General features: G+C 57.6%; 3 protein-coding genes across 3 annotated transcripts in view; 2 read left to right on the forward strand and 1 right to left on the reverse strand.

Moving 5' to 3' along the window:
- The window catches only part of COQ9 (coenzyme Q9), a 14,029-nt gene extending 9,419 nt beyond the window's left edge, over window positions 1–4,610 (forward strand). The window contains exons 6-9 of the mRNA XM_046681771.1: window positions 1,443–1,547; window positions 2,796–2,951; window positions 3,545–3,598; window positions 3,915–4,610. Coding sequence (XP_046537727.1) covers window positions 1,443–1,547; window positions 2,796–2,951; window positions 3,545–3,598; window positions 3,915–3,950 — 351 coding nt within the window. The 3' untranslated portion in view covers window positions 3,951–4,610. The remainder of the gene's footprint in view (window positions 1–1,442; window positions 1,548–2,795; window positions 2,952–3,544; window positions 3,599–3,914) is intronic.
- A 1,700-nt stretch (window positions 4,611–6,310) lies between these two features.
- On the forward strand, window positions 6,311–13,896 carry POLR2C (RNA polymerase II subunit C). Its single transcript, XM_046683061.1, has 9 exons — window positions 6,311–6,434; window positions 6,589–6,638; window positions 8,709–8,777; window positions 8,922–8,974; window positions 11,341–11,469; window positions 11,927–11,978; window positions 12,154–12,322; window positions 12,471–12,545; window positions 13,128–13,896. The coding sequence occupies exons 1-9, from the start codon at window positions 6,349–6,351 to the stop codon at window positions 13,270–13,272; spliced, it is 828 nt and encodes a 275-aa protein (XP_046539017.1). The 5' UTR covers window positions 6,311–6,348; the 3' UTR covers window positions 13,273–13,896.
- A 133-nt stretch (window positions 13,897–14,029) lies between these two features.
- DOK4 (docking protein 4) lies at window positions 14,030–26,966 on the reverse strand. The gene is made up of 9 exons (XM_046683060.1): window positions 26,888–26,966; window positions 21,305–21,554; window positions 17,764–17,871; window positions 17,494–17,608; window positions 17,076–17,195; window positions 16,799–16,988; window positions 15,972–16,110; window positions 15,673–15,796; window positions 14,030–15,560 (listed from the first exon to the last, which is right to left on the reverse strand). The coding sequence occupies exons 2-9, from the start codon at window positions 21,368–21,370 to the stop codon at window positions 15,442–15,444; spliced, it is 981 nt and encodes a 326-aa protein (XP_046539016.1). The 5' UTR covers window positions 21,371–21,554; window positions 26,888–26,966; the 3' UTR covers window positions 14,030–15,441.
- Window positions 26,967–27,022: the final 56 nt, after the last annotated feature.

A 27,022-nucleotide genomic window follows, 5' to 3' on the forward strand; every position in this document is an offset into this window, starting at 1 on the left:
GTCGTCGTGTTTCTGATTTTCGTCACCTTTCCCTCAGAGGGCCTTGCACACGGCTCAGAAGTTAGCTTGTTGATCTCCACGTCGCAGGGGTGCTCAGTGTACTGGGCAGGGCTAGCTTCAAATCTGAGAGTGCCAGAGAGAGTAACTGAGCCGTCTGTCTGGTTCCTGGAAGTGGGAGTGGCCGGGGCACCGGGTCACCTCCTGGGGGTGCTCTTAGTGGCCTGAGCGTGCCAGCAGGTATCGGTGAGGAGGGATCCGTGAAGCAGATTAGAAGAGTCAGACGGTTTTATTGGCCGTCGTCCCTTACCAGGCCTGTCGTGTTCTAGATCTCGGAGGACCGGGACTTCTTTTCACATTGTCAGTGTGATGCTCGAGAATTGGGGTATTCATTCCAAGGGCTTTTTTCCCCCTTTTCTGAAGCTTCCTTTCTCCTGTTTCAAAGCATGTCACAGTGTGGCCCGTTCTCTCAGTTAAGAAAGTACAGTCAAAGCGCATCAGAGAAGAGAGGAGTGGGACCATCTGGTGTCCCCGCCCAGCTCGGCGATGGCTGAGCAGGCGATTTCAGTGAGTCAGTCGACAGACATTGGAACACCTGCCGTGCGCCTCACCCCAGGCGGGGTGTGAAGGGAGTACAGCCGAGAGTTGAGTCCCGTCCCCTGCCTGTGCTTGCCGTACTTGGTTTCAGGCCTCCGGCCTGACTCGGCCCTGCTCACAGTTAACGCAGTGGCAGTGCGTGTATTGGGCCTTGGCTGCCTCGTTCAGCACGCTTCCTTCTGGGCTGCTTGCTAAGAGAACCTTCCCAGCCAATCTGGGACCTCTGGCTGGGTCCCACAGGCCACAGCCACTGGGTGTTAGAGATGGTGGAGTGGCAAGACTCGTACTGTCTGGGGTGGATGGTGTCTGCTAATGGAGGCGTCTCTGGGTTGTGCCATCGCTTGTATTACTTGAAGGATTTTTGGTTTCAGGTAACAGAAATCAACTCGAGTTAAGCAAAAAATCAGGGAGGAATTTACTGTGAGGCTGCAGGGGGGCATCAAGGGTAGGAATGCTCCTGGGCCCTGGGAGTGCCTAGAATTTGGACTTAGAGACCATCCCCAGACTCCCCTCCTACGTCTGCTGCTTCCTCCATGTTACAGAATGCAGTGCCCTCCCCCGCCCTTGCTCTCCGTGCTCAGAGACCAGGCAGACCCTCCAGCCGTCTGCATCCCAAATCCACATGCGAAGGATTGAGAATCTGATTGGGGCAGCTGGGGAGCTCTGCCCCTGGCTCCGTCAGCTGCATGAGGGCTCTTAGCTGCCAGGAGCTCACATCAGCGAGTGGAGGTGGGGTGTCGGAGCTGGGCAGGCCCCTTACCTCCCTCCCTGGAGAGGTGGGGCACCAGCCATCTCTGTGCTGTTGTGACCTGTGCACAGTACCTAGTCCTCTGTCATTCTCTCCTCAGGCCCTCGGCATCCTCATGCTCCCTCACAACATCCTGCCCAGCCTGAACCTGCTCACCAGCATGGTGGACGACATGTGGCATTATGCTGGGGACCAGTCCACTGACGTGAGTGCTTCTGCAGGCCCACGGGATACTGAGAAAGGCTTGGGCTAAACGTTTCTTCACAGAGTTAGTGAAATTTCTTTGATCACAGATCCCCGCAGGGGGCCTGCAGTGTCATTCCCATCTTGGTCAGGAGAGGCTAAGGTACGAGGAGAGCCCCTCGTCGAGCCACGGTGGGGCCTAGGTCCGCTTCCCTTAGGTCAGCACTCTAGCTGCAGAACAGCGATCGTTCCTTTTGACCTACAGTGGTGACAGGGTGTCAGAGGGCCTGGTGATGGGGCTGCCGTTTTAGAGTCATTTCCCCTGTCTCCTAAGGGGTAGATTCTGCAGCAGAGTTTCTCAATGTGTGTCTTCCATGAGACTGATTTAAAAAAAAAAGAATGCTGCCGAGACACCCATTGCCTTAAAAAGAAACTCCCTCGCCCGGCCCATCTCGGCCTAATTTTCTGAGATCAATAAGCCTTTAAACAGGCGCTGCGAAAGAATCGGACTTGTTAAGGCTGTTATATTTCTGTTAGGAAATTGTTTTAAAAAGCATACCTTCATAAAAGACATTAATATGTGCTGGTACTTTGTGGGATCCAGGATGGGAGGCAACGAGGTCCTCCCACCACCATTCTAACAAAGTGCTGTAATAAACTTTGCTTTGTGGGAACATACCACCAGCAGAGATGGCAGGAAAACGAAATCAGAAAGCAAAGAAATTAAGGGAATAAAACACGAGGCAGCTGAGCTAGTGCTCTGGCCTGGTTGCCGGGACAGTCAGAAGTTGCTGAGGGCCTTGAACGTGACTCTGGCCATGTGTTCTGATCTGTCCATGATCCCATCTCAGCCCTCGCTTTCCTGATGAGTACACCAAGGTTCGGTCGTACCCGGCTCACCACAGAGCCCCCTCGAAACTCGATGTCCTAAGACTGGCTTTTCACCAGCGGGTCCAAAACGGACTGGATGTAGCAGAATCGCCCGGGGTGCTTATTGAACATCCAAATTCCTGGCACTCACTTCAAACCCACTGACTCTAAACTCTACGAGGTTGGGCCCAGGAGATTGCATTTTAGTCTCCCGGGGAATTCTGATGCCCAGCCAAGTTGGGAACAGTAGGGTTGTCCAGAGGGCCATAGGTATCTGTGAGGGAAAGAAGAAATCCGGAGGGAGCCCCTGAGTGCCCGTGGTTCGGGCAGGAGCTGCCCCAGACTTCCCCCAGCCCATAGCAGTCGTGGTGACCCACTCCCTGGGTGGGCTGCCTTGCAGTTGAGCTGGTATGCCCGCCGAGCTGTGCTGGCTGGCGTCTACAACTCGACGGAGCTGGTGATGATGCAGGACACCTCCCCAGATTTCGAGGACACATGGCGCTTCCTGGAAAACCGGATCAACGACGCAATGAACATGGGCCACACTGCCAAGCAGGTAGTTGGGGCTCGCCGTTTGGGAAGCCTCACTAGGTGCTCTGCCCTCCTCAGGCCACAGCTGGCCACCTGTCTGATCCCTTGCTCCCCTTGGCCTCAACTGACAGTTCTGAGGGCCTGCCCGGGGAGCCTGACTGGCTCTTCCTCACACCAGCCCTTCCCTGAGAGCCACACTTGGCCCATTGGTGGTTGTGTTGTCCAAGGGCTCTTCCTCCAGTACACGAGGCCCTCTTTTTTTTTTTTTTGGTGAGGCAGATTGCCCTGAGCTAACATCTGTTGCCAGTCCTCCTCTTTCTGCTTGAGGAAGATTGTCGCTAAGCCTGTGCCAGTCTTCCTCTATTTTTTGTACGTAGGATGCTGCCACAGCATGGCTTGATGAGTGGTGTGTAGGTCCATGCCCAGGATCCAAACCCACGAACCCCGGGCCACCAAAGCAAAGTGCACAAACTTAACCACTGTGCGACTGGGCCAGCCCCCAGCAAGGCCCTCTTGACTCTTCCTATTGGGGCTCGTAGGCCTCCTGATTTGTCCTACCTGTCTCTCCTTTGCACTTGTGTAGGGGGCCTAAGAGAGCCTGACTCTGACTCCTTCTAGGTAAAGTCCACTGGAGAGGCCCTGGTACAAGGACTCATGGGTGCAGCAGTGACAGTGAGTACCCCCAGCTCATCCCTGCCCTCCCCCTCCCGCCCTGTGAGCCTTACAGGTGTCACTGGCTCCAAAAACCTTAAACTGGAAAGCTAATAGTAAGACTGACCGTGGTTCAGCCCCAGTTTCTTGGTCCCAAATACCCCACCTCTTTATTTTTTATTGGCGTTAAGAAACATCACTGACGCCTGGGACCCTGGTATGTCAGATCTGTGTATCATAGCCGCACCTGCCACCTTGGAAATCCTGATCTTTCCTGTCGGAATCCTAGAGGGAGGGCAAGGCCTCATCACTCTCTCTGGTCCCGTCCCTGTTTCAGCTCAAGAACTTGACGGGTCTAAACCAGCGCCGGTGAGCAGGAAGGGCTGTAAGCTGGAGCCCCCAGAAGAAAACCCGCAGATATATTTAAAGGGCTTTGAAATACGAAGTGCCATCCACAGAAGACGGTGTTAATGAGAAAACACCGAAGGACCTGAATCACCACCACAGCCACCTGGGAACCACAGGGCACTTGAGGATACAGTGGTAGCCCAGGATTGGGGGACTTCTTCAGTCCCTCATACCAGGCCTGCCTCCTGATGCCTTTCTGCATTGCAGCTGTGTGACTGAAAATTGAGGCTCTCGTCCAAGCACTCAAGCCACAGAAACCCAGCACGTCCCTGTCATGGTCTCACAGGCACCTTGATCATGACTTAAGCTTCCTAGAAATGCTCTCTGGGGCTCCCAAGTCAGAGTCAGGATCTAAGCCACCACAAGGTGGCAGCTCACCCCCAGCATGGCACACACGTGCACACAGGTGTCCCTGCAGCCCCTTGCCTCTCTGGTGTCCTGAGATGCTGCACCTGGGAACCCCCCAGAAAGCTGCCTCACCTGAGACAGGTGCCTGCTGGACAGTGGTGCTCAGCCTGGCCTGAGGTGTGGTCCCAGGCCTGGTGTTGCATTACACCAGCATGCATTGCAGGACTGTTAGTGAACTTAGAGTCTAAAACTAATAATAAATATGTTTGAAGCAGTTTCCTATTGTGTAGTTTCCATACCGACCGTGGCAGGTGTCCACGACCCCAGAGGGAGACAACAGTGTTGTGGAAAAGGCTTGAGGCCAGCAGCCAGGAGACCCAGGTTCTCGTTCTGGTGCTGCCTAATACTGGTGTGAAATTTTGTCAACTCTGCATCTCTGGGCCAGGCTTCCCATAAGCAGTGTGGGCGACAGGAGCCTTCCTCCTCACCATTAGCTCCCTTGGCTGTTGTCTGTCACTAACCAGTTGGGTGGTACACTCTCTAGCTTTAGTGATCTCCTCCGCCTCCACACGGGGCTCCCTCGGCAAGTCTGGCTAACTGTTGTTTTAGTCTGCTCCGGCTGCTATGACACAACACCAGAGGCTGGACAGTTTAAAAAAACACGTTTATTTCTCATGGTTCTGGAAGCTGGGAAAGCCAAGATGAGGGTAGCAGCCAGTTCAGTTCCTGGTGAGGACTTGCTTGCTTTGTGACTTGCCACCTTCCTGTCTTCTCACGTGGCAGAGAGAGAGAGAGCTCTGGAGCCTCGTGTTCTTATAGGGGCCCTAATCCCGTCCTGCCAGTCCTACCCTCATGAACTTGCAAAGACCCGTCTCCAAATACCATCAAGGTGGGCGTTAGGCTTCAACCTGTTGGAGGGACGCAATGCAGTCTAGCCTGTCTTCTGCTTTCCTGTCTCTTGCCTGAGGTGACTGAGCGTTGGTGGGGGAAGTCTGAGCTAATAGGTGTTTCCAGGCTCTTGTGGGCTTTCCGCTGGCCCTTTCTGCGCCTCTCTAATTCTGTTTCTCGACACTCGGTCAAGTTTCCTGCAGTGGTCATTCCAAATTTCATTCCACTCTCTCCTTTATCGTCTTAGCATCCCTCTCACACTCACAGGCAACCTTTATTCTTAATTTACTGAGATAGCACAGGCTGGGGAACAGGGGCCCCCCAGTGCCCTTTCTCTCTGTCTCAGGGAGAGGCGGCGCTCTTTGCTAAGGCAAACTCCTTCATCTCCTCTCTGATTACTCTTCTGCCCCCTAAGTGCAGCTCCAGCCAAGTCCTATTTTAGAGCCTCTTTCTATGAGCAGCTGCCACCTTTTTGAGCCTCATTCAAACCTCTCTCAGGCTGATGAGGGGAATGGTAATTACTCACGGAGCATTCACCCTATGAGGTGCACGCTGCAAGGCGCTGGGGATGCAGAGACGAAGGGCCCCACCCGCCCACCACCACTACACAGAATCATGGATGGTACGTTAAAGTAAAGAGCATTGTATTTTCTGGCAGTTTCGGAAGAGTGGGATCTGGACGTGGGGCTGGAAGGATGTGTACTCATCAGTCAACTACACTTTGCCAAAGTATACTTTGTTTCTCCATTAACATACAAATTTACTTCATTCTTTTCTAAGGCGTCATTGTATTCCTATATTCGTGTATTTAACCAGGTCTCTGTCAGTGGGCAATTCGTTTTATCTTTTGCGTTACAAACAGTGCGGCAGCGAACGCCCCTGTACGCTATCTTGGCTTACAACTGCAATTATTTTTGCAGTAGGAATTCCTAGACGTGTTACTGTTGAGTCAAGAGCGTGCGCATGTTTGGCCGAATCCCGGTCCGCGCCGGTTGAACCTGGCGCCTTAACGCCGATGCGCGGCGGCGGCCTCCGAGCGGCAGGGGGCGCTGCGAGCGCGCTGCGGCGGAAGGGGCGGGGCCGCGCGGACCGACTTCCGGGCGCGGCGCCGGGGGCGGCGGGGCGCGATGCCGTACGCCAACCAGCCCACCGTGCGCATCACGGAGCTCACCGACGAGAATGTCAAGTTCATCATCGAGAACACGGACCTGGCGTAAGGCCGCCGCGGGAGAAGGCCGGGGCTCGGAGCGCCGGGCCCGGGGGGGCGGGGGTGGGGCGGGAGTGGGGCGGGCTCTCGTCTGGGGCCCGCGGGCGGGGCGACCTTCGAGGCTGCGGCGCCCTCACGCCGCTCGGTTTGCATCCCTCAGGGTGGCCAACTCCATTCGGAGGGTCTTCATCGCCGAGGTGCCCATAATAGGTAAGCGAGCCCGGCCCTGGTTGCCGAGCCACCGCGCGCCGGGGGCTCCTGCCCACCGTGGTCCGGGCCGGCGGGGGTCCGGGAAACGGCGGTGCCCTCGGCCCGGAACCCCCTCTGGCCACCTCCCTGGCTCAGGGGCCGCTTCGCCCGCTCTTACACACGCGTGGGTGGGGAGCGTGGGTTCAGGAGTCTGCGGACGCAGATTCGAGTGCCGTGCCCACTCTGTGAAGCTTGGGCGGGTTGTTAGACTGTGAACCATAGTAGTTATCAGGGTGACGTCAGGGACTAAGTGAGGTGATCTCTGTGAGGGCCGTGCGTTCCGTGAGTGTCCAGTGCTGGTAGATGGGTCTTTGGGAGTCACTTCCTTCTACTGCGTTTATGGAGCATATAAGTGCCAGGCCGTGGTGCCCGGCGTGGGAATGCCAGCTGGACAGTACCAGGTTCTTGCCCTCCTGGATGGAGCTGGCAGTGAAGTTACAGGGGAGGGGCGGGTCCACAGACAGCACTAATGCAAGCCGGACTTGCATCAGTGGCAGTGCTGCTGGCGCTTAGAGGAGGGAGGGTCTGTTCCTGCTCTCGTTCCAGCCACCTGGCTCCAGGTGTTTACATATTTACCGATATATTACAGATATTTTCTGAGTGTCGGCTCAGAGAGTTTGGGTTAGAAAAAAGAAATTGAAGCCATAGTTGCTGCATCAGTTATGCAGACTCCTAAGGAAATAAGCAGGCCGAGTGATTGGTAACCAGGAGAACATTGTAGGCTTTCCACCATTGCCACCCCCAATCACTTCTTCAGCGCGGAGCTTGGAGTGCTGGTCCTCCCTCTGCCTAATCACTCCATGTCTCTGGGCCTCAGTTTCGTGAGTGGACTGAGGGAGTTGTACTTTGTGATGCAGGCCTGACATTCTGAGTCTAAATGCCACCTTTCCCACAAACTCAGTTCTGCAAATAATGTTGAGCGTCCGCTACATTCCAGCCCACAGCTAGGACACTCAAGACATTGAAGACCCTGCCCCTAGCAATTTTCGAAGCTTGAGGTAGAGACAAGACCTACACGAATACCACGCAAGGCAAAATATGACAGGTGGCTGCAGAGGAGTCTGGACAGGCTTTAGCGAGGGAGGAGCTCACAGGGAGACAGTGATAGTGCCTGTGTCATGGAGGCCCACAGGCGTGGTTTATGGGAGCCCCAGAGGGTTGTGACCTGCACCCGAGGCTGGATGTGGGGGGCCAGGGCGGAAAGAGGCAGGGGCGGAAAAGCCCGGCTCATGGTCCTTGTCTGGCTTGGGTGGGTGGGGGAAGCAGGAGGAAGCATGGGACAAAGCAGGCTATCTGGGCCTCGTCTGACTTCTGTTCCTGGTGTCCGGGCCCCTCATTTGGCAGTGCGGCCCCCATGCTGTTTGATTTCTGAATGTAATTGTTTACGTGCAGATGTTTGTTGATGAATGAATGAGAAAACGTGTTTAAGTCAAGTGTGTTTGTGCCAGTACAGTCCTTGCCCCGCTGCTAGCTCGTTGCTGCTAGGGACCGGGTTTTATACTTAGCGTGCCTTGCTGGTTATAGGAGTTCTGTAAACAGTTAACTGAGTGATGATAAAGTGTTAAGTTGGGTATTCTGGTCATTATATCATAAAACGAGATATGGACCCTAAGTCTGTGTTACTTCTGTAAGGTTTTCCCAACTTTTAAGTGCCCAAATAGTTTGTGTTCTTGAATTTGGTGTTGGCTTGAATAGCAGATTTAAATGCTTCTCCTGGAAATACTCAACTCAAAGAAACACGTGCCCTCTCCCGTGTATTCTCGAAGTCGGTGCTTTTCTGTACGGTAGAAGGAGCTCCCTGTGTTAAGTCCGCCTGAGCAGGGAAGTGGAGTGCGGCATGTGGTTCCTGTTAAAATGCAGATTCCTGGGCCCGCCCTCAAGCTGGGGAATCAGAGACTGGCAGCCAGGCCCGGGCCTCTGCAGGGTGGTGAACATCAGGTGATTCCTAACCCTGGAGAGCACTGTGCTAAGTTGTTAGGGGAACTTGGTGGCTGACTGCCTGTCCGCTTCTCTGCCTCCGTCATTTTTTAGCCATTGACTGGGTTCAGATTGATGCCAATTCCTCAGTCCTTCACGACGAGTTCATCGCACACAGGCTCGGTGAGTGCCAGGTTTGGGGAAGTTAGAGGGAGGTGGCTGTGCCTGGTGTCAGAAGAGGAAGCCTCTCCCTCCCAAGGGGACTGTGGATTCTCCTTTTGGTTTGTCCCCTTGGCCGCCTTTAAAGTGCTTTTCTGTGTCTTCCAGGATTAATCCCCCTCACTAGTGACGACATCGTGGACAAGCTGCAATACTCCCGGGTATGCTGCATGATCGGGGTCAAGGGTGGGGGAGGCAGGGGACTTCAGTTCTCAGAGGGACATCTTTCTTCCAGCTTTAAGAAGGATAATGTGGAGATGTTGTTTAGAGCCCAGGGCAGGCGGTGGTCCTTGGTGCTGATGGGGCCTCAGATTGATGAGGCTCCAGTAACGGGCCTAAGAGGCTAAAGGGAGTCAACAGAAGCTTGTGGGGCAGGACAAGGAGCAGAGGGAGTGAGAACTGTCCCACAGAGGGACCTGAGGGCCTGGAGTCCTGGTGTCTGCCAGATTCGTGCATCACCCCCTAGATTCTGCTGGTTAAACGTGGCTCCCTTCCCCTGGGCCGTGTTTGCTCCCTGATGATGGTTAACAGGCCTTGGACTAGGGAGGGAGTGTGACATAACTAGGCTGCTGCATCCTTTGACCAGGACTATGTCGGGTGACAGCTTAAGACTGTTCCCTCCTGATGGCTTTGTGTGATCCTGAATCCACCTAGTTTCTGATATTCCAAGGGCGTGTCATTTTTTTGGTGGCGAATTTGGTAAATATACATGTATTTTTTAAAAGAAATATTCAAGCACACAGCAAAGTGTGGAGCTAATATAGCAAATACTCATGCTCCCACAAACCACCTGTCTCGTTTTAACGTTTTGACATAGCTGCTTCACATCTCCAGACTTTGTTTTTAAGAAATAAAACAACATGGTGGGGGCGGCCCTGTGGCCAAGTGGTTAAGTTCGCGCACTCCACTTTGGCGGCCTAGGGTTTCGCCGGTTCGGATCCTGGGTGCGGACATGGCACCGCTCATCGGGCCGTGCTGAGGCGGGGTCCCACATGCCACAACTGGAAGGACCCACAATTAAAAAAATACACAACTATGTACTGGGGGGCTTTGGGAGAAAAAGGAAAAATAAAATCTTTAAAAAAAAACCATACATATTGGTAGGAACAGTTATACAACCAGTTGAAGAGCAGTTTGGCAGTATCTTACTTACATAAAGATATGCATGCCCTGTGACCTGCCAGTTCTTTCCATTTCGTTGTTTTCTAGTATTACATTTACTGAACAAAGAGGGTATGGTGTTTTGTTTTGCTTTTTCTGAAAATCTACAGAAAAGTTTAAAAGGGTAAATACTCATTTGCTTTAAACCTGTGGTTACCAATTCTTAATATTTTGCTACATTTTCTTTATTTTATATATATATTTTGTTATTTTTGCTGAACCATTGAAAGAAAGTTACTTCTCCCTTAACAACTTCAGTATGCGTGTCCTAAAAATAAGGATATTTTCCTACATAATCACACTGTTATCATGCCTAAGAAAATTAGCATTAATAGGTACTATCTGTATACAGTCCACACTGAGATTTTCTTGGTTGTCCCCAAAATGTCCTTAATTGTTTTTCGTTTGTGGGTCCGTGATCCAGTAAAGATTCACGCATTGCATTTGGTTGTTACACCTCTTTAGTGTCTTTTAACCTCGAACAGACTCCTCTCCTTTCATTATGCTTTTTTTTTTGAGATTGAGTGCCTTTCCATATTTCTGTCTTCTGTTACGTTTTGATTCTTCGTTTCATTACTAAGAGACTCGGTCTCGAGGGTCTGGGTGGCCTTCCCGCGTCGCCTGTGTGTGGCGGCGTCTATCTCTCCCTCCTCGTCTTGAAAACATCAGAAGTCCGGCGGCTTTTGCTCGCTGGGGTGAGGAGAGCGGTTTGCCTGATTGCCTTCTGGTCACTGTCCTCTTGCCTGAGCTGAATTGTAGCAGATAGTCCCTCCCAAGGGGATGGGCTGTTCCCGGACTCACTCGTTCGCAGAGTGGCACACTGTTGGTAGTTAACTGAAGCTGAGTGACGGTTACACAGGGGCTGTCTGTTGCACTCTTCTCTGCTTTTGTGAATGTATGCCGTTTTCCTTTTTTAGAAAAGGTCAGTAGTCTAGAACTTGAAAGCTGCTTTTTTCCCTGCTCCCTGAGTGTTTTATTTTAAACGATGATTCCATTCCCGAGCTAGTCCACTTAGTTCATGGGAGGCTGACGGTGGAGTATGAAAGAGTCCCCTCCCCACCTTGGTTCTCTGAGGAAGGGCCCTCCGCGGCCAGGGACGAGAGGTTCGCAGTGCGGCTCCCGTGGTGGCCTGGCAGCCGGGGTGGGGCTGGGGACGTGGTGCCAGCATGTATGGGTCGTCTCTAAACTGGGGAGCGCCCGCACTTGAGCGGCCTGAGAACGTGGCACCAGGTTGACGCGGCCCACAGGGCCTGCAGACTGTGATCACCCCTCTCCCAGATGGGAGACTGAAGGGACTGGCCTTGGGAGCGCGCGGCGCGGGCTTTGCCGGTCTCCGTAGCCTCACCCTGCCTCTCTGCTGCCTCAGGACTGCACGTGTGAGGAGTTCTGCCCCGAGTGCTCGGTGGAGTTCACTCTCGACGTGCGCTGCAACGAAGACCAGACACGCCACGTCACGTCTCGGGACCTCATCTCCAACAGCCCCCGGGTCATTCCGGTCAGTGTCTAAGAGCGTCCTCCCTCCCCGGGACCCTTGCTCTTCTCCTTCTGGCCCCAAGTGGGCCAGACTGGGCTGACCTCTTCTGAGACACTGACTTGCCTGCGTTACCTCTGCCATGGCCTGAACCTGGCGCCTAGAGGCGCTGGGAGTTCTGGACTCTGCCGGGGTGGGGGGGGCCGGAGCTTGTTGCTGTCGTGTTCCCTCTGTGCCCCAAGGACCCTTTTAGAGGCCATGGTACTGTTTTACTGAGAAGGCTGTCACAAAGCCGTGAAGGAGGGCTTGGAGTCCAGGCACCAGCACAGACTGGGTCCCGGTACGCACTTCTCCCGCCTCCTCCCAGGCTCCCTTTCCCTGGTTTGGCAGATTGCAACCTGGAGGTGCTGGAAGTGGGTTGCAGGAAGAGGTGACTGGGGACATGAGCAGCTAATAATGCCTCTGTTTGGGCTCCCTACAGGTGACATCCCGGAACCGAGATAATGACCCTAACGACTATGTGGAGCAGGACGGTAAGGGCTCAAGTGAGGGCAGGTGTCCACTTGACCTGTCACTTTGCAGGCCAGCGGAGGGGTGGAAAGCAGACGCAGCCTCTCGTGCTGCCTGGTCTTCTAGCGGCACTCCAGCTCAAAATTTGGAGGGCCGAACCTCTCTCGGCCCTTGACTGGCTCATGCCTCTCCCTACAGACATCCTCATCGTCAAGCTGAGGAAGGGCCAGGAGCTGAGACTTCGAGCCTATGCCAAAAAGGGCTTTGGCAAAGAGCATGCCAAGTGGAACCCTACTGCAGGGGTGGCCTTTGAATACGATCCTGACAACGCCCTGAGGCACACAGTGTACCCCAAGCCAGAGGAGTGGTACGTCCCCGTTGGGAGCAAAGGCAGGCATTTAGGGTGGCTGGCGTGGAAAGGGTTCCTGGTGGCTGAGATGGGGCAGGCTGACTGTGGACAGAGGTGCCCTTAAAGCGGCAGTGGCCAACCCGTGCTGACCTGTGTTTGACCCCAGGCCAAAGAGCGAGTACTCGGAGCTGGATGAGGATGAGTCACAGGCTCCCTACGACCCCAACGGCAAGCCGGAGAGGTAAGCCACTGGCCCGGCGCTGAAGGTAAAGCGTGTGAAAACACACAGGTAGGTGTAGGCTCTGAGCTGGGGAGACCCAGTTCCCGAGAGCTGAGGAGGGGCTGATAACTGCTGAGCGCGTGGTGTGCTCATCCGGGCAGATTGTCATCCCTTGGGGTCACTGTGAGAAAGAGGGGCCCAGCCCTACAGTCTTCCAAGCCGTTCTATTCTGATGTTCAGCCCCCAGAGGAGGGGATCAGCCTCGGGCCAAAACCCGACCAAAGTCTTCTGGTGACGAACGTGTAGATGCCGGAGCCTGTGACGCTGCTCACCTGATCTTGCACTGTCTCCTCAGTGTGGAATACGTCCATACAGAGGGGTTCTGAGGCTTTACAGTATCTTTTCAAGGTAGCTGCAGCCCCCTTGAGGTCCTGCAGATGTGCGGGGACCCGTTTGTACAAGGCTGGAAGTCAGCCTTGGGGCGAGCGCGAGCTCGAGCTCCTGGTAGGAAAGGGGTCAAGGCCCAGAGGAGGCGAGGCCGTGGCTGAGGCTCGGGCTCAGCAGGCTGCCTCACGAGGGCCTCTGCGGCCTCTCGCCTCTCAGGTTTTACTACAACGTGGAGTCCTGTGGCTCTCTGCGCCCCGAAACCATCGTCCTCTCCGCCCTCTCTGGATTGAAGAAGAAGCTGAGTGACTTGCAGACCCAGTTAAGCCACGAGATCCAGAGCGACGTCCTCACTATCAACTAGCCGCACTTGCCTGCCTCGGCAGGAAGGGTCAGAGCAGCGGCTGGATTTCAGGTCTCTCCTGGGACGTCAGCACTGGGGAGGGCAGCTGTGCTCGAGCTTCTTGACAAGCCACCAGCTAGGAGGGTAGCAGCGGGGAGCGAAGTCCAGCCCAGCCTTGCTCGGTCACAGGTAGACAACCAGGGGTGCCACTGAGATTTGAGGCAGGACAGTGTTTTCTGGCCGTTGGGCTTCCCTGGCCCTGCCTGCTAACTGCCAGCAGCAGTCCCCAGAGCGTCCCTTCCCCGTCTCCTCATGCACCTGGAGGCGGCCACACCGCTTCCCTGTTGAGAACCACTGGGCCACTGTCGTCCTTCTCTGGTCATTTCAGCTCTTTTCTCCTAACCCTTTCTGTCCAAAGTTGGAATTTCCACACTTGTACCTGTGGTCTCTGATGTTAGGGTTGAGCGCCAAAGCGCTCATCCAGGCTCCTACAGACCCTTCTAGCCCTGCCCAGGGCCAGCCCACGGCACTTCGTTCAAACTCCCATGTCCCTAATTAGAGAAGCCTTTGAGAATAGCGTGAGACGACCCTGGCTGTCCGCCTCCCCCCCCCCCCCCCCCCCAATAAACCTTGTATTTCACTCTCTACCCGTTGGTTGTCAACTTCACTGCCAGTAGCCCGATTACTTCGTTTGTGGGGGGAACAGCAAGGCCTTTCGTGAAGGTGTAGCGGTGACCCCTGAGCCCTGTAGGTAGGAACATACCCAAAGTAGTTAATTAGGCAGCCCGGCAGGAGATATCTGGAGAAAACCAGAGATCCAGTGCAGAAAAGAAAGGATATTTATCGATCAACAGTAGTCTTTTTAAAAGTTTTTATTTTTGGCAATAAAGAGCACAACATAATCTCCTTCATGCGTCATCGTGCCCCTAGCTGCACCAGTCAGCTGTGCCTCCCTCTCCACAGGCGAGGCCGCCGGGCCCCCTCAGGCTGGCTTATCCTCTGGGTGGACGTCCCTGGGTCAGGTTCAGAGCTCAGCTGGCTGGGGCCACCTCCCTGGCTCCAGGGCTCCGTCGGAAGGGGCCTCTTGCTTTATCATTCTCAACTTGCCACAACTTGAATAGTGGTTATTTACAACAAGGTCTGTTCCCACAAATCAGAACCCTAACGTATTAAAAAAAAACAAAAAACCACACACACGCAACCGAAGGTTTGACGTGAATAGAAAGATAGCCCTTCTGCGCTAGAAAATCAATTGCTTTAATTGCATCTCAGCAGGGAGCCTCAGCACCATGTGGGGAGGAGGAAACAGGAAGGGCTCGGTTTCTGAGTGCTTTAGGCTGGCCAGACACAGGGCAGAGGGGCCCCCCTCTGCTAGGGCACGCCCACCCCTGGTCAGTGAGGGGGCAGCAGGGGTGCTCCCCACATCAGTCCTCCTGCTGTGGCCTTCCCCCCGAGCTTGGCCCTGGGGCAGGAGAGCTCAGGACTGGCCCCGCCACCCTCCACCTGGCTGAGGTTACCAGCACCCCACCCCACCCCCGGGTATCTTCTCAGCCCACTAAGCAGGAAGGAGCCTGGGCAGAAACTACATTTTAAGACCAGATTTTCACCTGAGGTGTCAACAAGCTATCACCTCTGCTTCAAACCCCAGTGGCACAGTGTAAGTTCGGATCCTTCCTGTGCTGCTGTAGGCCCAGAGGAGATGAGAAGCCACCTGCTGTCTCAGCCCCTGGGCTGCGTGGGAAAAGCCAGCAGTCAGCGGCGGTCTCCCTCCTCTGGCCGTGGCAGCTCAAGCAGGTCTTGGCAGCAGGAGGGCTGTACCAGGGAGGACAGGGAAACGGCTGCCCTCCGTCCAGAAACAGCCTTGACTGGCCTGCTCACGGGATTAGAAAATGTGTATGCGGTGGCGGGGAGGGACGGGGAAATCTCATTAATATAGAGTATGTCATAAGCCATATATATTAAAATCATGAACAGTATACAGTCCCATGGTAGCTCCAGCCCCTCACACATGCTCAGGTGGCGTGGCCAGCCCTTTGCCTTGGTCCAGCCTCCCCCTTGGGGGCAAGGAAGGGACAGCTTGCTCCCTTTCTCCAGGCTCTTGGCTAACAGCCCCTTGAGGCTGCCCACTGCGCTGCAGTCAGCCCCACAACTGACAGCCCCAGCAGTCACCCGTGCACGCCAGCCCTGCGGTCACTGGGATGGGGTCTTGGCCTCGCTGCTGTCCCCTTGGCTGGCCTTTGGCTTTAGCAGGATGAATCTGTTGAGGAGGTCCGTTTCTGAGCTGGCCTGGGCTGCCCCATACCCCTCACCTGTGGACACAAAGGCAGGCTCAGGACTCAGGTCCAGGTCAAAAGACCCTACCCAGAAGGCCGTGTCCGCCCCAGAGCCTCGTGGGCAGTGCCGGGCCCTGCAGGGACTCACCCGCATAGCTGGAGGCCTCGACGATGTTCTGGGAGCCCGTGATGTGGTGCCAGTAGGCGCTGCGGGGCAGCATGGTCGTGGGGGTGCAGGGATATGAGTAGTGTTCTGTGCCCTTGTTCAGGAGCTGTGGGGCAGAGAGGGGTCCCCCCCATTAGCCCTGGGGGCAGTGGTTTACCTGCTGAGCCCGCCCCCAGACCCTGTGTACACACTAAGTGCAGACACCTGACGTCCTGCGGGCACTTGGCTGGCCCACCCACCAGCCTCCCCTGTACCCTGGACTGAGCCGCCCGCCGCCTCACCCTCACGTTCTTCTCCATTTCTAGCAGGACCCGCTTGTGCTGCTCAGCGATGGCCAGGGTGGCACTGTGGACCCTCTGGTAAATCTGCTCCCCTTCCTGTGTCTGGAAGGTGTAGAGCCCTTCCCCAGCGTCACACATCCTGGGGACACAAGCAGCACAGAGGGCAAGGTGGCGGGGACCCCACCATGCACATGCCCCTGCTTGGTGGGGCTCTCCTGCACCCCCGCCCTCTGGGAACAGGCAGGGCTGTCATCTGGTGTCTGACCACTCAGCTCAAAGGTGCAAGCATCTCCAGTGTGCCAGGTGGTGGTCTAAATGCTTTATGAGAATTAACCCATTCTCTTGTCTCCACCGCCCGCTCTGGTCTGTGCGCTATTACAGGCTCCTCATTATGCCAAGTTCTCTCAAACCCCTTTACAGATGAGAAGACTGAGGCATGCAGAAGGTAAGTGACTTAAGCAAAGTTACGCAGGGTTATACAGAGTTGAAGTCTCGGCACGCCGGCTCCAGAGTTTACGCGCTGGGATACCCAGGCCTCACCAGAATTCTAGGTTAGGCACTTTTATTATTCTCTATGTGACAGAGCAGGACACTGAGACTCAGGCCCACACTCAGAGAGCTAGTAAATGCCGGTGCCAGCATGTGATTTGAGCCCAAGCACCCTAACCCTTGGGCTGCCTGCTGTCATCTGTAAAATGGGAATAGCACGTTCCCCCTCGGACTGCTATGCTGATCAGTAACTTAAGTTCCCAGCACAGTGCCTGACAGGGTGAATGGCAGCCAGCATCATGACCATGGTGGGATGGGGGGTGAAGAGAGGGTCCTACCGGCCAGCCTCGAAGGTGAAGCGAGTGGCGTCGCGCCCGTAGCGGCGCAGTGAGCAGAGGGGCCACGAGACGAGCTTCACGCGGGGGTTGTGTGTGTCCCAGAGGTAGATGTTCTCGTGGGTGATCTGCAGCTTGCACTCGCCGTATACGTCCAGGTTGGGGCAGGGCAACAGGAAGACGTTGAAACGATCTGGAGTGGGAAAGGACGAGCCAGCCTGGAGCTTCCTGGGGGAGCCCCTTCCCTCTCCCCCACCCCAGTGCCAGCACCAGGCCTCACCTGTCTGCTCACATTGCACCCCTGGGGCCAGGAGGTCTGGCTCTCCTAGACTGATGTCGTTGAGCCGTGGCCCCAGACACTCCACAGACAGTGTCTTGTACCACTCCTCCGCCTCCAGCTCTGGAGAAAAGGGTCCCTCGTCATGCTGCCGGCTCAGGCTCCCCCAGCAGCCCACCCCCCTGCCTCAGCCTGAGTCATCCCACCAGGCAAGGTAGGGAGGGCAAGACCAGTGGATTCTGCTGACCTGGCCCACCTCATCCTCGGCGTCTGCTCCCTCAAAGGCACCCCTACCCCCATCTCCACCTCCAGGCGTCATACCCAGCCAGGGCTAGCCCTGCTCTCCCTCCTCCCGGCCGGACCCCTGGACCTCGACGGCCCGGGGGAGGCTGGGTGGAGGCCTACAGCCCCAGCTCCTCACCTGAGTCGCAGGTGAAGGTGCGTGCCGAGTCGTCAGTGAATATGATGGCCACTGCCTGCCTCTTTGTCTCCTTGGGTAGCCGCGTGACACACTTGACGTTGCTGATCTCGGTCACCTGGGACAGCATCCACAAGGGACTCAGCCAGGCTGGAATGCCTCCCTCTGCATCCCCCACGGCTCTGCCACCCCCAGGAGGGGGCTCTCAGACCTCAGGACTCTTAAATCATCATTGCTTACAGGTTGGGGGAGCTAGGGCCCAGGCCCCCTAACCTTGGGGCAGCCTCGGAGGCACACTGACTTCTCATCTGGATACTTCTCCAGCCGCTGGGGCCCCTTACTGGAGGATTTCCGGAACACCAGCCAGCACCTCCGGTAGATCTGTGGGGCAAGATGGCAGGGGCATCAGGCCTTCCCTGGACCACCCCCACCCAATATGGCCCTGCAGTTACCCCTGCCTACCACAGGGGGGCACTGCCACAGGCTGTCCCTGGAGCTGTGGCCCAGGAGAAAACCTGGGGACAGCTGACACCAGCTTGACAGCCCCCCGAAGGAGAGGCCCCCTCTCCAAACCAAAAGGCAATCATTTCTTGGCTGGCTCTGAAGGGCTGCTTCACAAAGGGTACTCTCCAGAGTCACCGCTGACTGCGAGCTCAGCCCTGAGTGTAACAGAAGGAGCCAGCACTATTGAGTGCTTCTTATTTGTACTTTTGGTTATTAGCACTCTACACAGTTAATCTCAGGGCCACTTGAGGTTGGCTCTAACATGTCCACTTTATAGACAGGAAAACTGAGGCACCAGAAAGTTCAGTAACAGCTAATACACGGCGGAGCTGGTATTTAAAGCAGGCTGTTGCGCTCCCGAGCCGACAGTGTCCCAGGGACAGGGATGAGACCCTGCCTGCTCCCAGCTGAGCATCACCCCGTCCTCGTTCTCAGAGCGGGCTTGGTGTGGGCAGCACCCCTCGTCTCAGGAGCTTCCACCCACCCTCTTCACTCCCTCACCAACCAGAGTGTAGGGCTTACTTCCCTTTCCAGCTGCAAAACGACAGGCTCTCAGTAGTAAAGGGGCAGACCCAAGATCCTGGGGTTCCCCAGAGCACAGTGCCTTCCCTGGCAAGGTTCCCTCCTTGCCCCAGCCACCACCAATGACCCTGTGTCTGAAACCGCCTAAATTCTCTATGGCGTCATACACTTTTCCCAAGGGGCAAGGAGTGAGGAAGGAAGGAACTGACCATCCTCTAGGGCTGAAGGAGCAAACTGGCTTGTGAGCCCCTCAAGGGGTGGCCCCAGCCACCTGCTCCGGCTGCTGACTCTTCCTTCCACGGCTCTTTGGCTCTCTTCCAGCCCGAAGTCTGTGGCTGGGATGTACCTGCTCTCTCAGCGGGCAGTCCAGAAGCCTGGCAGAGCCCAGGCCCCAGGAGTCTCCCGTGCTCCTCTCATTGGCAAACAGCAGGGAGCCCAAGCAGTGGCCCAGAGTAGAGCAGAGGCGGCGAGGGGCCTGCTGGGCCACAGCCCCGCCCCTGCCCCCGCCCTGCTCTGCCACATGGGCACCAGGTCCTGGGCAGGCAGGGTCCCAGCAGTCCCCATCCCAAGAAGCTACTCGGAACCAGGCTATTTCTGGCTCCTGTCTGGGACTCCAGGAGGCATGTCTGCCCCCGCACCCAGGACCCTGGCTCAGCCCCCACGGGGCCTACCCACCCGAACCACAGCAGGCCTCAGCTCTCAGATGGGGAGCTCCCTTAGGACAGAGGCTGTGTTTTATCCTCAGAGTCCTCACATCCTGGCAGCCTCATTAACAGAGCTCTGCTGAACAACTGAATGAGCGTATGAGGGTACTGTGAATGAGTGGGTGGGTGGATGAATGAATGAATGAATGCTGCCAACCCAGCTATGCCCTGGCAGCTTGGGCTCCATGCAGCCTGCAGCATGGGGGGCAGAAGGCCTGGGGGCCGAGCACTCTGGTTGCCTGGTTACAGGACACACACACACACACACACACACACAGCCCCAGGGAGCCTCTGCGCTCAAGAGCCCTCCTTCCCCACTTCTCACAGGTCTTTGATCAGCGCTTCAGAAACACTCTGCCACAGCTCTGCTCCGAGGAAGGCCCTGCCAGGTAGGAGGGTTGGCTCCATCTCTTTCAGCCCCTCCCCCTCACCTCCTCGAGCTGAGACAAGGATGGCTGCTCTGGGACAAGAACGGCTGTGTGACCGCAGCCCTTCGCATCAGGTCTGCAAGGGGATGCTGAATTCCCTGAGTAGGGGGACCGCTGGAGAGGACCTGGTCACACCCCAGCTCCCACCCCCTCCCCTGGCTGTGCCCACGCTGGGTTCCCAGGTCTCCTCCTGGAACAGGTCTGATACTGAGCCCCAGTGGCCGCCCCAAGTGGCTTGCCTTCCTTGTATATTCTGCCCTGGACAGGACCTCAGCCAGCTGGCCCCTGGGGACCTGCTAGGTCCAGCCCATAAGAATGAGGAGTCAGACTAGAAGCCAGGCGCCTACCCTCTTGCCTCCCCACCTCAGCCTCTCTCCTTGTTCTGTGCTCCAAGTGGGCCATCCATCCCTCTCTGGGGGCAGGAGCAGAGTGGCTGATGGCTGCCAGCCCGGTCTCCTAAGCTGGGGGCCCAGGCTGTGATACAAATTCAAATCCAGATAAGACTCCAAACATGCCCACCAGCTGAGCTGCTGCCCCTGCCTGGACAGAGCCCCCCAGGGCCTCGGGGCCACGGGAGGGGAGAAGCAAGAAGCACCCTCTCCGGAGGCAGGCCAGTAGTGCTCAGTCTCGGCCCAGGCAGGGAAGCTGGCTATCAGAGCCCTGGCCTTCCCCTTCCTCAAGCCAGGAAGCCTGATCCCACCCCCACCCCATCGAGGTAATGGGGGAGGGGAGAGAAGGACCAGAGACCCCAGGGTAAAACACAAGACTTGGGCCGCTCAGTCCCCAGGGCTTTCCTTCCTACTGGGGAGACCCCTCACTGGAGGTGGGGGAGGGTCTGCAGGGGACTAGAGGCAGCTCCTGGACAACCTCACCAAGATCATTAAGTTGGTCCTGGGGCCCTGCTCAGGCCTTCTGGGGAGGTCTTTGCCAGTAGTGGGTGGGAGACGGTGCCCACTCAGCAGAGGTGTGTCTGAGGCCTCATCTCCATAGACCCTCCAAGCCCCCAACTTGGGGCCAAACACCGAGCCACCAAGTGAGCACAGAGATGCTGCCAACAACTTGGAGGAAAGCAGCCTGTCCCAGAGCCACGGGCCATCCTGCCCCAGGTTCTCATTCATAAGCCGCTTCTGCACCCCTCCCACCACCGCCCTGCCCCCACAACCAACTGCCCTCCTTTACAAACACTTCTTTAACAGTAAAAGCAACAACCACAGGTAGATCAATAAATCCCCCCCACAGAAAGCAATGGGAAGCAGGGGAGATGGGGCCCTCAAAAGAAAAGAGGCCACGAGAGGGGAGGGAGGCGCGGGGAGGCGCGGGCAAGTGAGAAGCCGGGTCTCAGCCCAGACACAGCCCAGTGTTTCCAGCTGCTCCTGCCGCTGCCCTGGCGACAACTTCAACAATAGCAGGGGAGCCTCCTGCTCCTCGCTACCACCGCTAGCCTGGCTGAGATGCCAAGCAGCCCTGCTGGGGTGGGGGCTGCAGCAGGGAGGGCCACCCCAGGCACATGCCAGGCGGCCCGCTGGCCAGAAGCCTCGAGACCACAAATGCACCATGCCGGCCACAGGCGGGTGGCTGCACACCCCGACATGCTGGGCTCCAGACCAGGTCCTGGGGTGCCCGTCCCTCGGCCGGGCCCCTCGGAGGGCGGCTCACCCCGAGCTTCCTGCTCTTCATCTTCACATAGCCTTGCTTGACGATGTCGTTGAAATTGGTCGCCATGGTTTCCCCACCACCTTTGGGGCTCCCGGGCCTGGCTGGGGCGAGGGGAAGGATGCCCAGGTGGCCTCGGTTTCCAGCTCCTCCGATCACCTGTTCGAGACACTCCGTCGGGGCTGCCTCACCGGGCGGCTCCTCACCTCGCCCGCTTCAGCATTGTTCTAGCAGCTCCTTCGCCCGGTGCCTGCTGGAAATAAAATGACAGGGAGATTAGGCAGTGACATCTTTCTCTTCCCCTGGCTGTCTCGCTCTTTTTTCCTTCCTCTTCCCACACTCCTCCCTCCTTCCCTCCCTCCCTCTGCCCGCCCTTCTTCCTTCCCTTCCCTCCCCACCCCAGGACGACAGAACCATTCAGGAAAACCGAGGTGGAGGCAGCAGTGAGGAAAATGGTCCAGCCCAGTCCCCTCCCTCATGGCTGGGGCTGGCAGTTAACCCCTTCCTGGAGGACTGGCTCTGGCTCCCGCTGTGGAGGTGGGGGCAGAGGGAGGGAGGGCCCAGGACCTGCTGTCCAGCCCTGTCTCCTGTTACAACTTTGGGGCAGACTTAGGGCAACTTCCCCAGAGCAAGGCCCCCTCCGGTGCACAAGGACCCCCATGGGAGAGCCTTCCCAGAGATGGGAGGGCCCCAGGAGATGGCAAAGTCTGGAGTCTGAGTGAACCCCACGCTCCCCAAGGTTAAGGACCCTGTCAGTCTCAGCAGACCCCCAAATCCCTCTGCCCCACCCCATCCCACACCTCCAGCCCCAGGCTGAGGCTGAGAATCGTCACCTCAGGCCCTGCTCCCAGCCCCCGAAACTCTCGGGCAGCTCCTCTGTGCTGCTTCCTGGGTGGGAGGGCAGAGTCCAGCTGGGCGGGCCCCCAGATAAGGCTCAGGAATGTGCTGGGCCGGTGGAGGTGGCCACTGTGGAAACAGACAGCCCCAACCCTGGTGCTGGGCCCTGGGTCTGGCCAGGCCATGCAGTGCCCCCCTGTCCTAGCGTGGGCAGGAATTAATTACAGGGAAAACTAGCAATCACTGGGGCCTGGGGCAGAGGACACAGCTGGACGACAATGAGGGGCACCAACGGGAAGTCAGTACGGAGCAGGAAAAGGGGTGCCAGCAGGGGCCACTCAGAATCAGGCAGATCAAGAAATAACGAAGACTCCGACTCGGCAAGGTGGTCTCCATGATGACCCAGTCCAACCCATTTTACAGATGGGGAAAAGCAAGTTACCCAGAGATGATAAACAGCCTGGCTAAGGTCACACAGCAAGCCCTGGGCACAGCCAGGGACAAATGGGAAGTTCTGGAGCGGGTGACAGAGGCAGGCCCAGGGGTGGAATGTCCTGCGGCCATCTCTGGCTGCTTGCCACCACCCAAGCCCTCTCTGCCATCCAGGCTCAGGGGCAGGGCTGTGCCAGCAACATGGCCCCCCATGTCTCCAGGATCACTGGGTGGGAATGGAGCAGCATTTCTGGGGTCAGCTGGGCATCTGTGCTGCCAGGATGGGGCCCTGGGGCAGGCATGCTACTGGATCTGCCAGCAGCTTGGCATTAATTAATCTCCTGGAGGCCTGTCTGTTGAGTCTCTAACAAGGAACAGATGGGACTGCCCCAGTGGGCACACACGACACAGGGAGGGGCAGAGAGGGTAATGCTCGCCTATCCCACTTGCACCCTGACAGCCTCTTCAGCACGCCCTCCACTGCCTCCCTGCCCACTCACTCCCTCTGTCCCAGCGCCCTGGGGTCTAAGACCCTGCCACACCCAACTGGTCCCTTTCTTCCTGTAAGGTCTGGGCTGGGGTCCCCTCCCTGGCACTGACCCCCAACAGCCCTGCCACACCTGGGCTCTGGCAGTCAGAGATGGGTAAATTTTCCCAGCTCTGTTTCTACCACCTGCCCCTGGGACTGCCTTGTCCCCCTTGCAAGGACTAGCCCCATAAAATTCCCCTCCAGGATGACAGCAGGCTGGCCACTGGCTGTGCATCCACAGCACACAAGGCCCCTTTCAGAACACACCTATGAAAGCACGCGGGGCCCCTGGCTTCATCCACGGCAGTCCAGATGTGGCACAGCCAGAAACGTGAATCTAGCTGGCCAAGTGGTCCTGGGCAAGCCACCTAACTTCTCAGTGCCTCAGTTTCCCCATCAGTAAAAAAAAAAAACCCGAGAACAAATCCACCTACTTTAAGTGAGGAAATGAATATCCATGAGGCAGCTGCCTGCCCACTGGGACCCAGAACTTCTGCCTCAAAGCTCCAAGGGCTGTTTTCATTTCAGAGCTGCTGCCTAGCCAAGGGCTGTGAAACCACCATAACCCAGCCCTCCACAGGCTCAATGCAGGCCTGCCCCTTCCTGGCTCCACCAGTTACCTTCCCAGCAGCACCTAAGAGTGACCGTGGCTGCCAAGCTCTCAGGAGCCCCCTGCCACGTCTGTCCTTAGGCCCACACCCCACCCATCCCCCAGGCCCTAGAATCAGCCCCGCAGAAACAAACCAGGGGAAAGAGCAACCTTCCAGGGGAGGCCTGGGTGGCAAAGGGCCTGGCGGCTCACTCTGGCCCCGAGTCACAGGGAGTGCTGGCCATACTCAGTCCCTAATGAAGTTTGCAAGAGCAAGACCCAGCCTGGGGCCCAAAATGGTACAGCAAAGGGGAATTGGGAGGGAGAGAGGGAGGGGGAAGGGCCCATAGGTGGACCCACAAATTTGATGAACAATGGGATCAAGGTGAGTGGGGGAACACAGAGCCAACCCATCCCCCAGAGGGGCTGCACCGTGTTAAGCAAGAGAGGCGGCCCCCAGGCTGAGCCTGCGCAGGCCCAGTGGGGCATGGAGGCGTGGAGGGCAGCTGAGCTCAGCAGGCCAGTAAGTGGGCCTGCCGTCCCTGGAGCCACTTTCCCATCGCTCCTGAGTCACCACCAGCCCTGCCTCTCTTGGGCCTGCAGAGGGAGGAATGCGCCCTAACTGGAGAGGACCTGAGTTCTCGGGCCCGGGGGCTCAGCTCTGAGCACCCAGAGAAGCTAAGCAGGGTGCCCAGCAGCCCCCTCAACACTGCAGGGGGGAGCAAGGGCCCCCCCGTTCCTCTTCCCAGACTGGCATCAACACTGCTGCTCAACCAAACAGTACCTGCTCTGGGCCAGGCCACCACTGGCCTCTTCAGAGAGAGCTGCCTCTGAACCGCCCCTCCCCAGGAAGGGCAGGTGTCCCGCGGGGAGGGGGCAGGGAGACTCCCTGGTGCCCAGCAGAGGCGCGGGGCAGGGCCCACCTGCCCCAGGGGCAGCCACTCTGAGCACTTCCTCCCTGCACCTGGATTCTGCCTGGAGCCTTTGGCTCCAGAACAAACGCCACTCGCTGCAGTTGGCAACCAATGAGTGAGCAGGAGCGCCTGCCCGCCTGGCTGGGCCTCCCCCTCCAGGACAGATCGGATCTTATCAGGGCTCCAGGGACAGCGCTACCTGGACACTGTCTCACTGTCGGTCTCACTGTCGTCTCGCTGTCTCCGCTCCACGGCAAAGATCCTATCGGCAGGATTCTCCCCAGCACCAGGGACATTTCCCATCACCTGTGGTCTTGCTCTCTCTGCCCCAGTGTGATTGCTATCAGGGGCCGGGAGGGGCCCCCACCCCGCACCGCCTCCGCCCAGGCAAATCCCACAAGGAACCACCGCCCGAAACACTGCAGCTCTCACCCAGGGCGGGTGGCAAACACAGATCAAATACCCACTGGGCAGAGAGGAACGGTGGGAGGAGGGGACGAAACTGCCACGGTATCTCCTGGGCCCTTAATTCAGGGAAGCGGAGCTATGGCTCCACACCGCTGCCACTCCGCTCTCTCCGGTCTCCCCCCAACCTCGTCTCCCCCCTGCTCAGTATGCTCCACCACGCTGGCCTTCCTTCTGTTCCTCAACACGCCTACTGCTTCCCACAGGGGACCACTTGCTGTTCCCCACCTACAACACTGTTCCATCAGGTGGGCTCACGGTTCACTGTACCGCTTCATTCAGGTCTCAGCTCAAAGGTCACCTCCTCAGAGAGGCCTTTCCTGACCACTCTGGCCAGTCAGCCCCTCTCACAACATCCAGTTTCACTGTCTTGATCGCACGCATCACTATAGGATTTTCTCGTTCCTTCATCTGTTCATTTGCTACTCGCTGCTCTTTCTCCTGGAACCTCGTAGAATGTCAGCTCCCTGATGCGAAGCCTTGTCTGTCTAGTTAACAGCTCCATCCAGCACCTAGAACAGTGCCGAGCGTGGAGTATATGCTCGATGCTTGGGGACTGAATGCATAATTCTTTCCAGGATTTGTCTTCCTCATCCTTTCTCTCACCATCACCAATATCCACCTAGCGGGACCCAGCTCAACCTCCAGGGCAGTGTGAGCAGGGGTTGGCTCCCACCACCAGGGCCCCAGGGCTGTCCCCGTGCTGACCATCATGGCCAGCAAACTGTTGTTCCTGGAGAACCAGCCAGGGCCCAGACCCAAGGTTTGGTTCAAAACAGCCTCGAGGGAGAGAGCACTGCTGACATTGTGTCCAGGCCTGACCGGGTGGCCCCACCTTGGCCAGGGTTGTTGGGCGAGGTCATGCCCATCCCTGCTGCCCTGCCTGGGAGGAAAGGACTGGAAGTAGCCCAGGCACAGAAGGGCAAGCAACTGGGCGGGAGGGGGCGCAGCTCCTGGGACCCATCCCGGGTGGGGGACAGGAATGGCCTGCATTGGAGCCACAGCCCTCTGAAAGGGGCAAGGAAAGAATCGGTGCTGAACAAGCCCAGCCTGTAACTGCTACGGTGAATCCAGCCAGGCCCCCTCACTGCCCTTGACTTCCAGGCCCTACACCCCAAACCCTCCATCCGGGTGTCCTGGCAACTGCCCTGCACCCCAGCTTGGGGCAGGCAGGCTGCACTGAGGCCCTGCTCTGCCCACACCACCCCAGGTGCCCAGCCTCCGCTCATGCCCCTCTGCAAGGACAGGAAGCATTCCATGGGAGCCGGGCCTCAGGGGCCCTGGGGGAGAAGGTGGACAGGGCCCCACGCCAGGGGAGAAAGGTCCAAGGAAAGAAGGCAGCCGGCTGCGAGTTTAAGTTGTAGGGTATTATCCATTTGCAGGTGGGGGGGGGGGGAGGCAGTGGGGGCAACTGGAGTAGACGTTTTCTCTGCTGGAATTTCGCGGAGCTGAGAGCGCACGAGGGCATGGGGGCAGGAAAGCGGGGAGGAGGACGGGGGCCGCGACGGGCCGGGCGATGCCCCTCAGGATGGCAGGCCCAGGGGCAGGGCGCACAGGGGCCTCGGCTTCTCCCACCGGTGTGCGTGGGGTCCGGGGAGGTCGGCCGGGACCCCGGCTCCCCTGGAGAGGAAAGCTGGGGATACGTGGAGCTCAGCGGTTAGTTTTAGGGGCCTGGGCTGGCTCGAGGGGGCGGGTCCCTGAGGTCCCCTAAGAGCAGGAAGGTCCCCTGGGCTTGGAGAGCTCTTAGGGGGGAGTCACCGAGGGTCTCTCGCGGCCCGGGCGCGGCCTAGGGCCCCCACCCGCCCGCGCCCGCTGGTTACCTGGGCGCCGCGGCCCGGGCCGGGGGCGCCTGCTCGGCGGGCGGCGGGCCAGGCTCATGCCCACGTCGCGGCGGGCGGCGGGCGGCGGCGCCGGGCTCCGGGCGGGGACGGCGAGGGAGGCGCGGCGCCCCGCTC

Source organism: Equus quagga, chromosome 13 (assembly GCF_021613505.1).
Source record: "Equus quagga isolate Etosha38 chromosome 13, UCLA_HA_Equagga_1.0, whole genome shotgun sequence".
NCBI classification, from domain to species: domain Eukaryota; kingdom Metazoa; phylum Chordata; class Mammalia; order Perissodactyla; family Equidae; genus Equus; species Equus quagga.

Coding starts and splice junctions, on each gene's coding strand:
- POLR2C (XM_046683061.1), top strand. CDS start 6,349: ATGCCGTACGCCAACCAGCCCACCGTGCGCATCACGGAGCTCACCGAC. Junction 6,639..8,708: donor CGCCGAGGTGCCCATAATAG/GTAAGCGAGCCC, acceptor GTCATTTTTTAG/CCATTGACTGGGTTCAGATT. Junction 12,323..12,470: donor TACCCCAAGCCAGAGGAGTG/GTACGTCCCCGT, acceptor GTTTGACCCCAG/GCCAAAGAGCGAGTACTCGG.
- DOK4 (XM_046683060.1), bottom strand. CDS start 21,370: ATGGCGACCAATTTCAACGACATCGTCAAGCAAGGCTATGTGAAGATG. Junction 17,872..21,304: donor TGAAGAGCAGGAAGCTCGGG/GTGAGCCGCCCT, acceptor CTTGCCCCACAG/ATCTACCGGAGGTGCTGGCT. Junction 15,797..15,971: donor AAATGGAGAAGAACGTGAGG/GTGAGGCGGCGG, acceptor TCTGCCCCACAG/CTCCTGAACAAGGGCACAGA.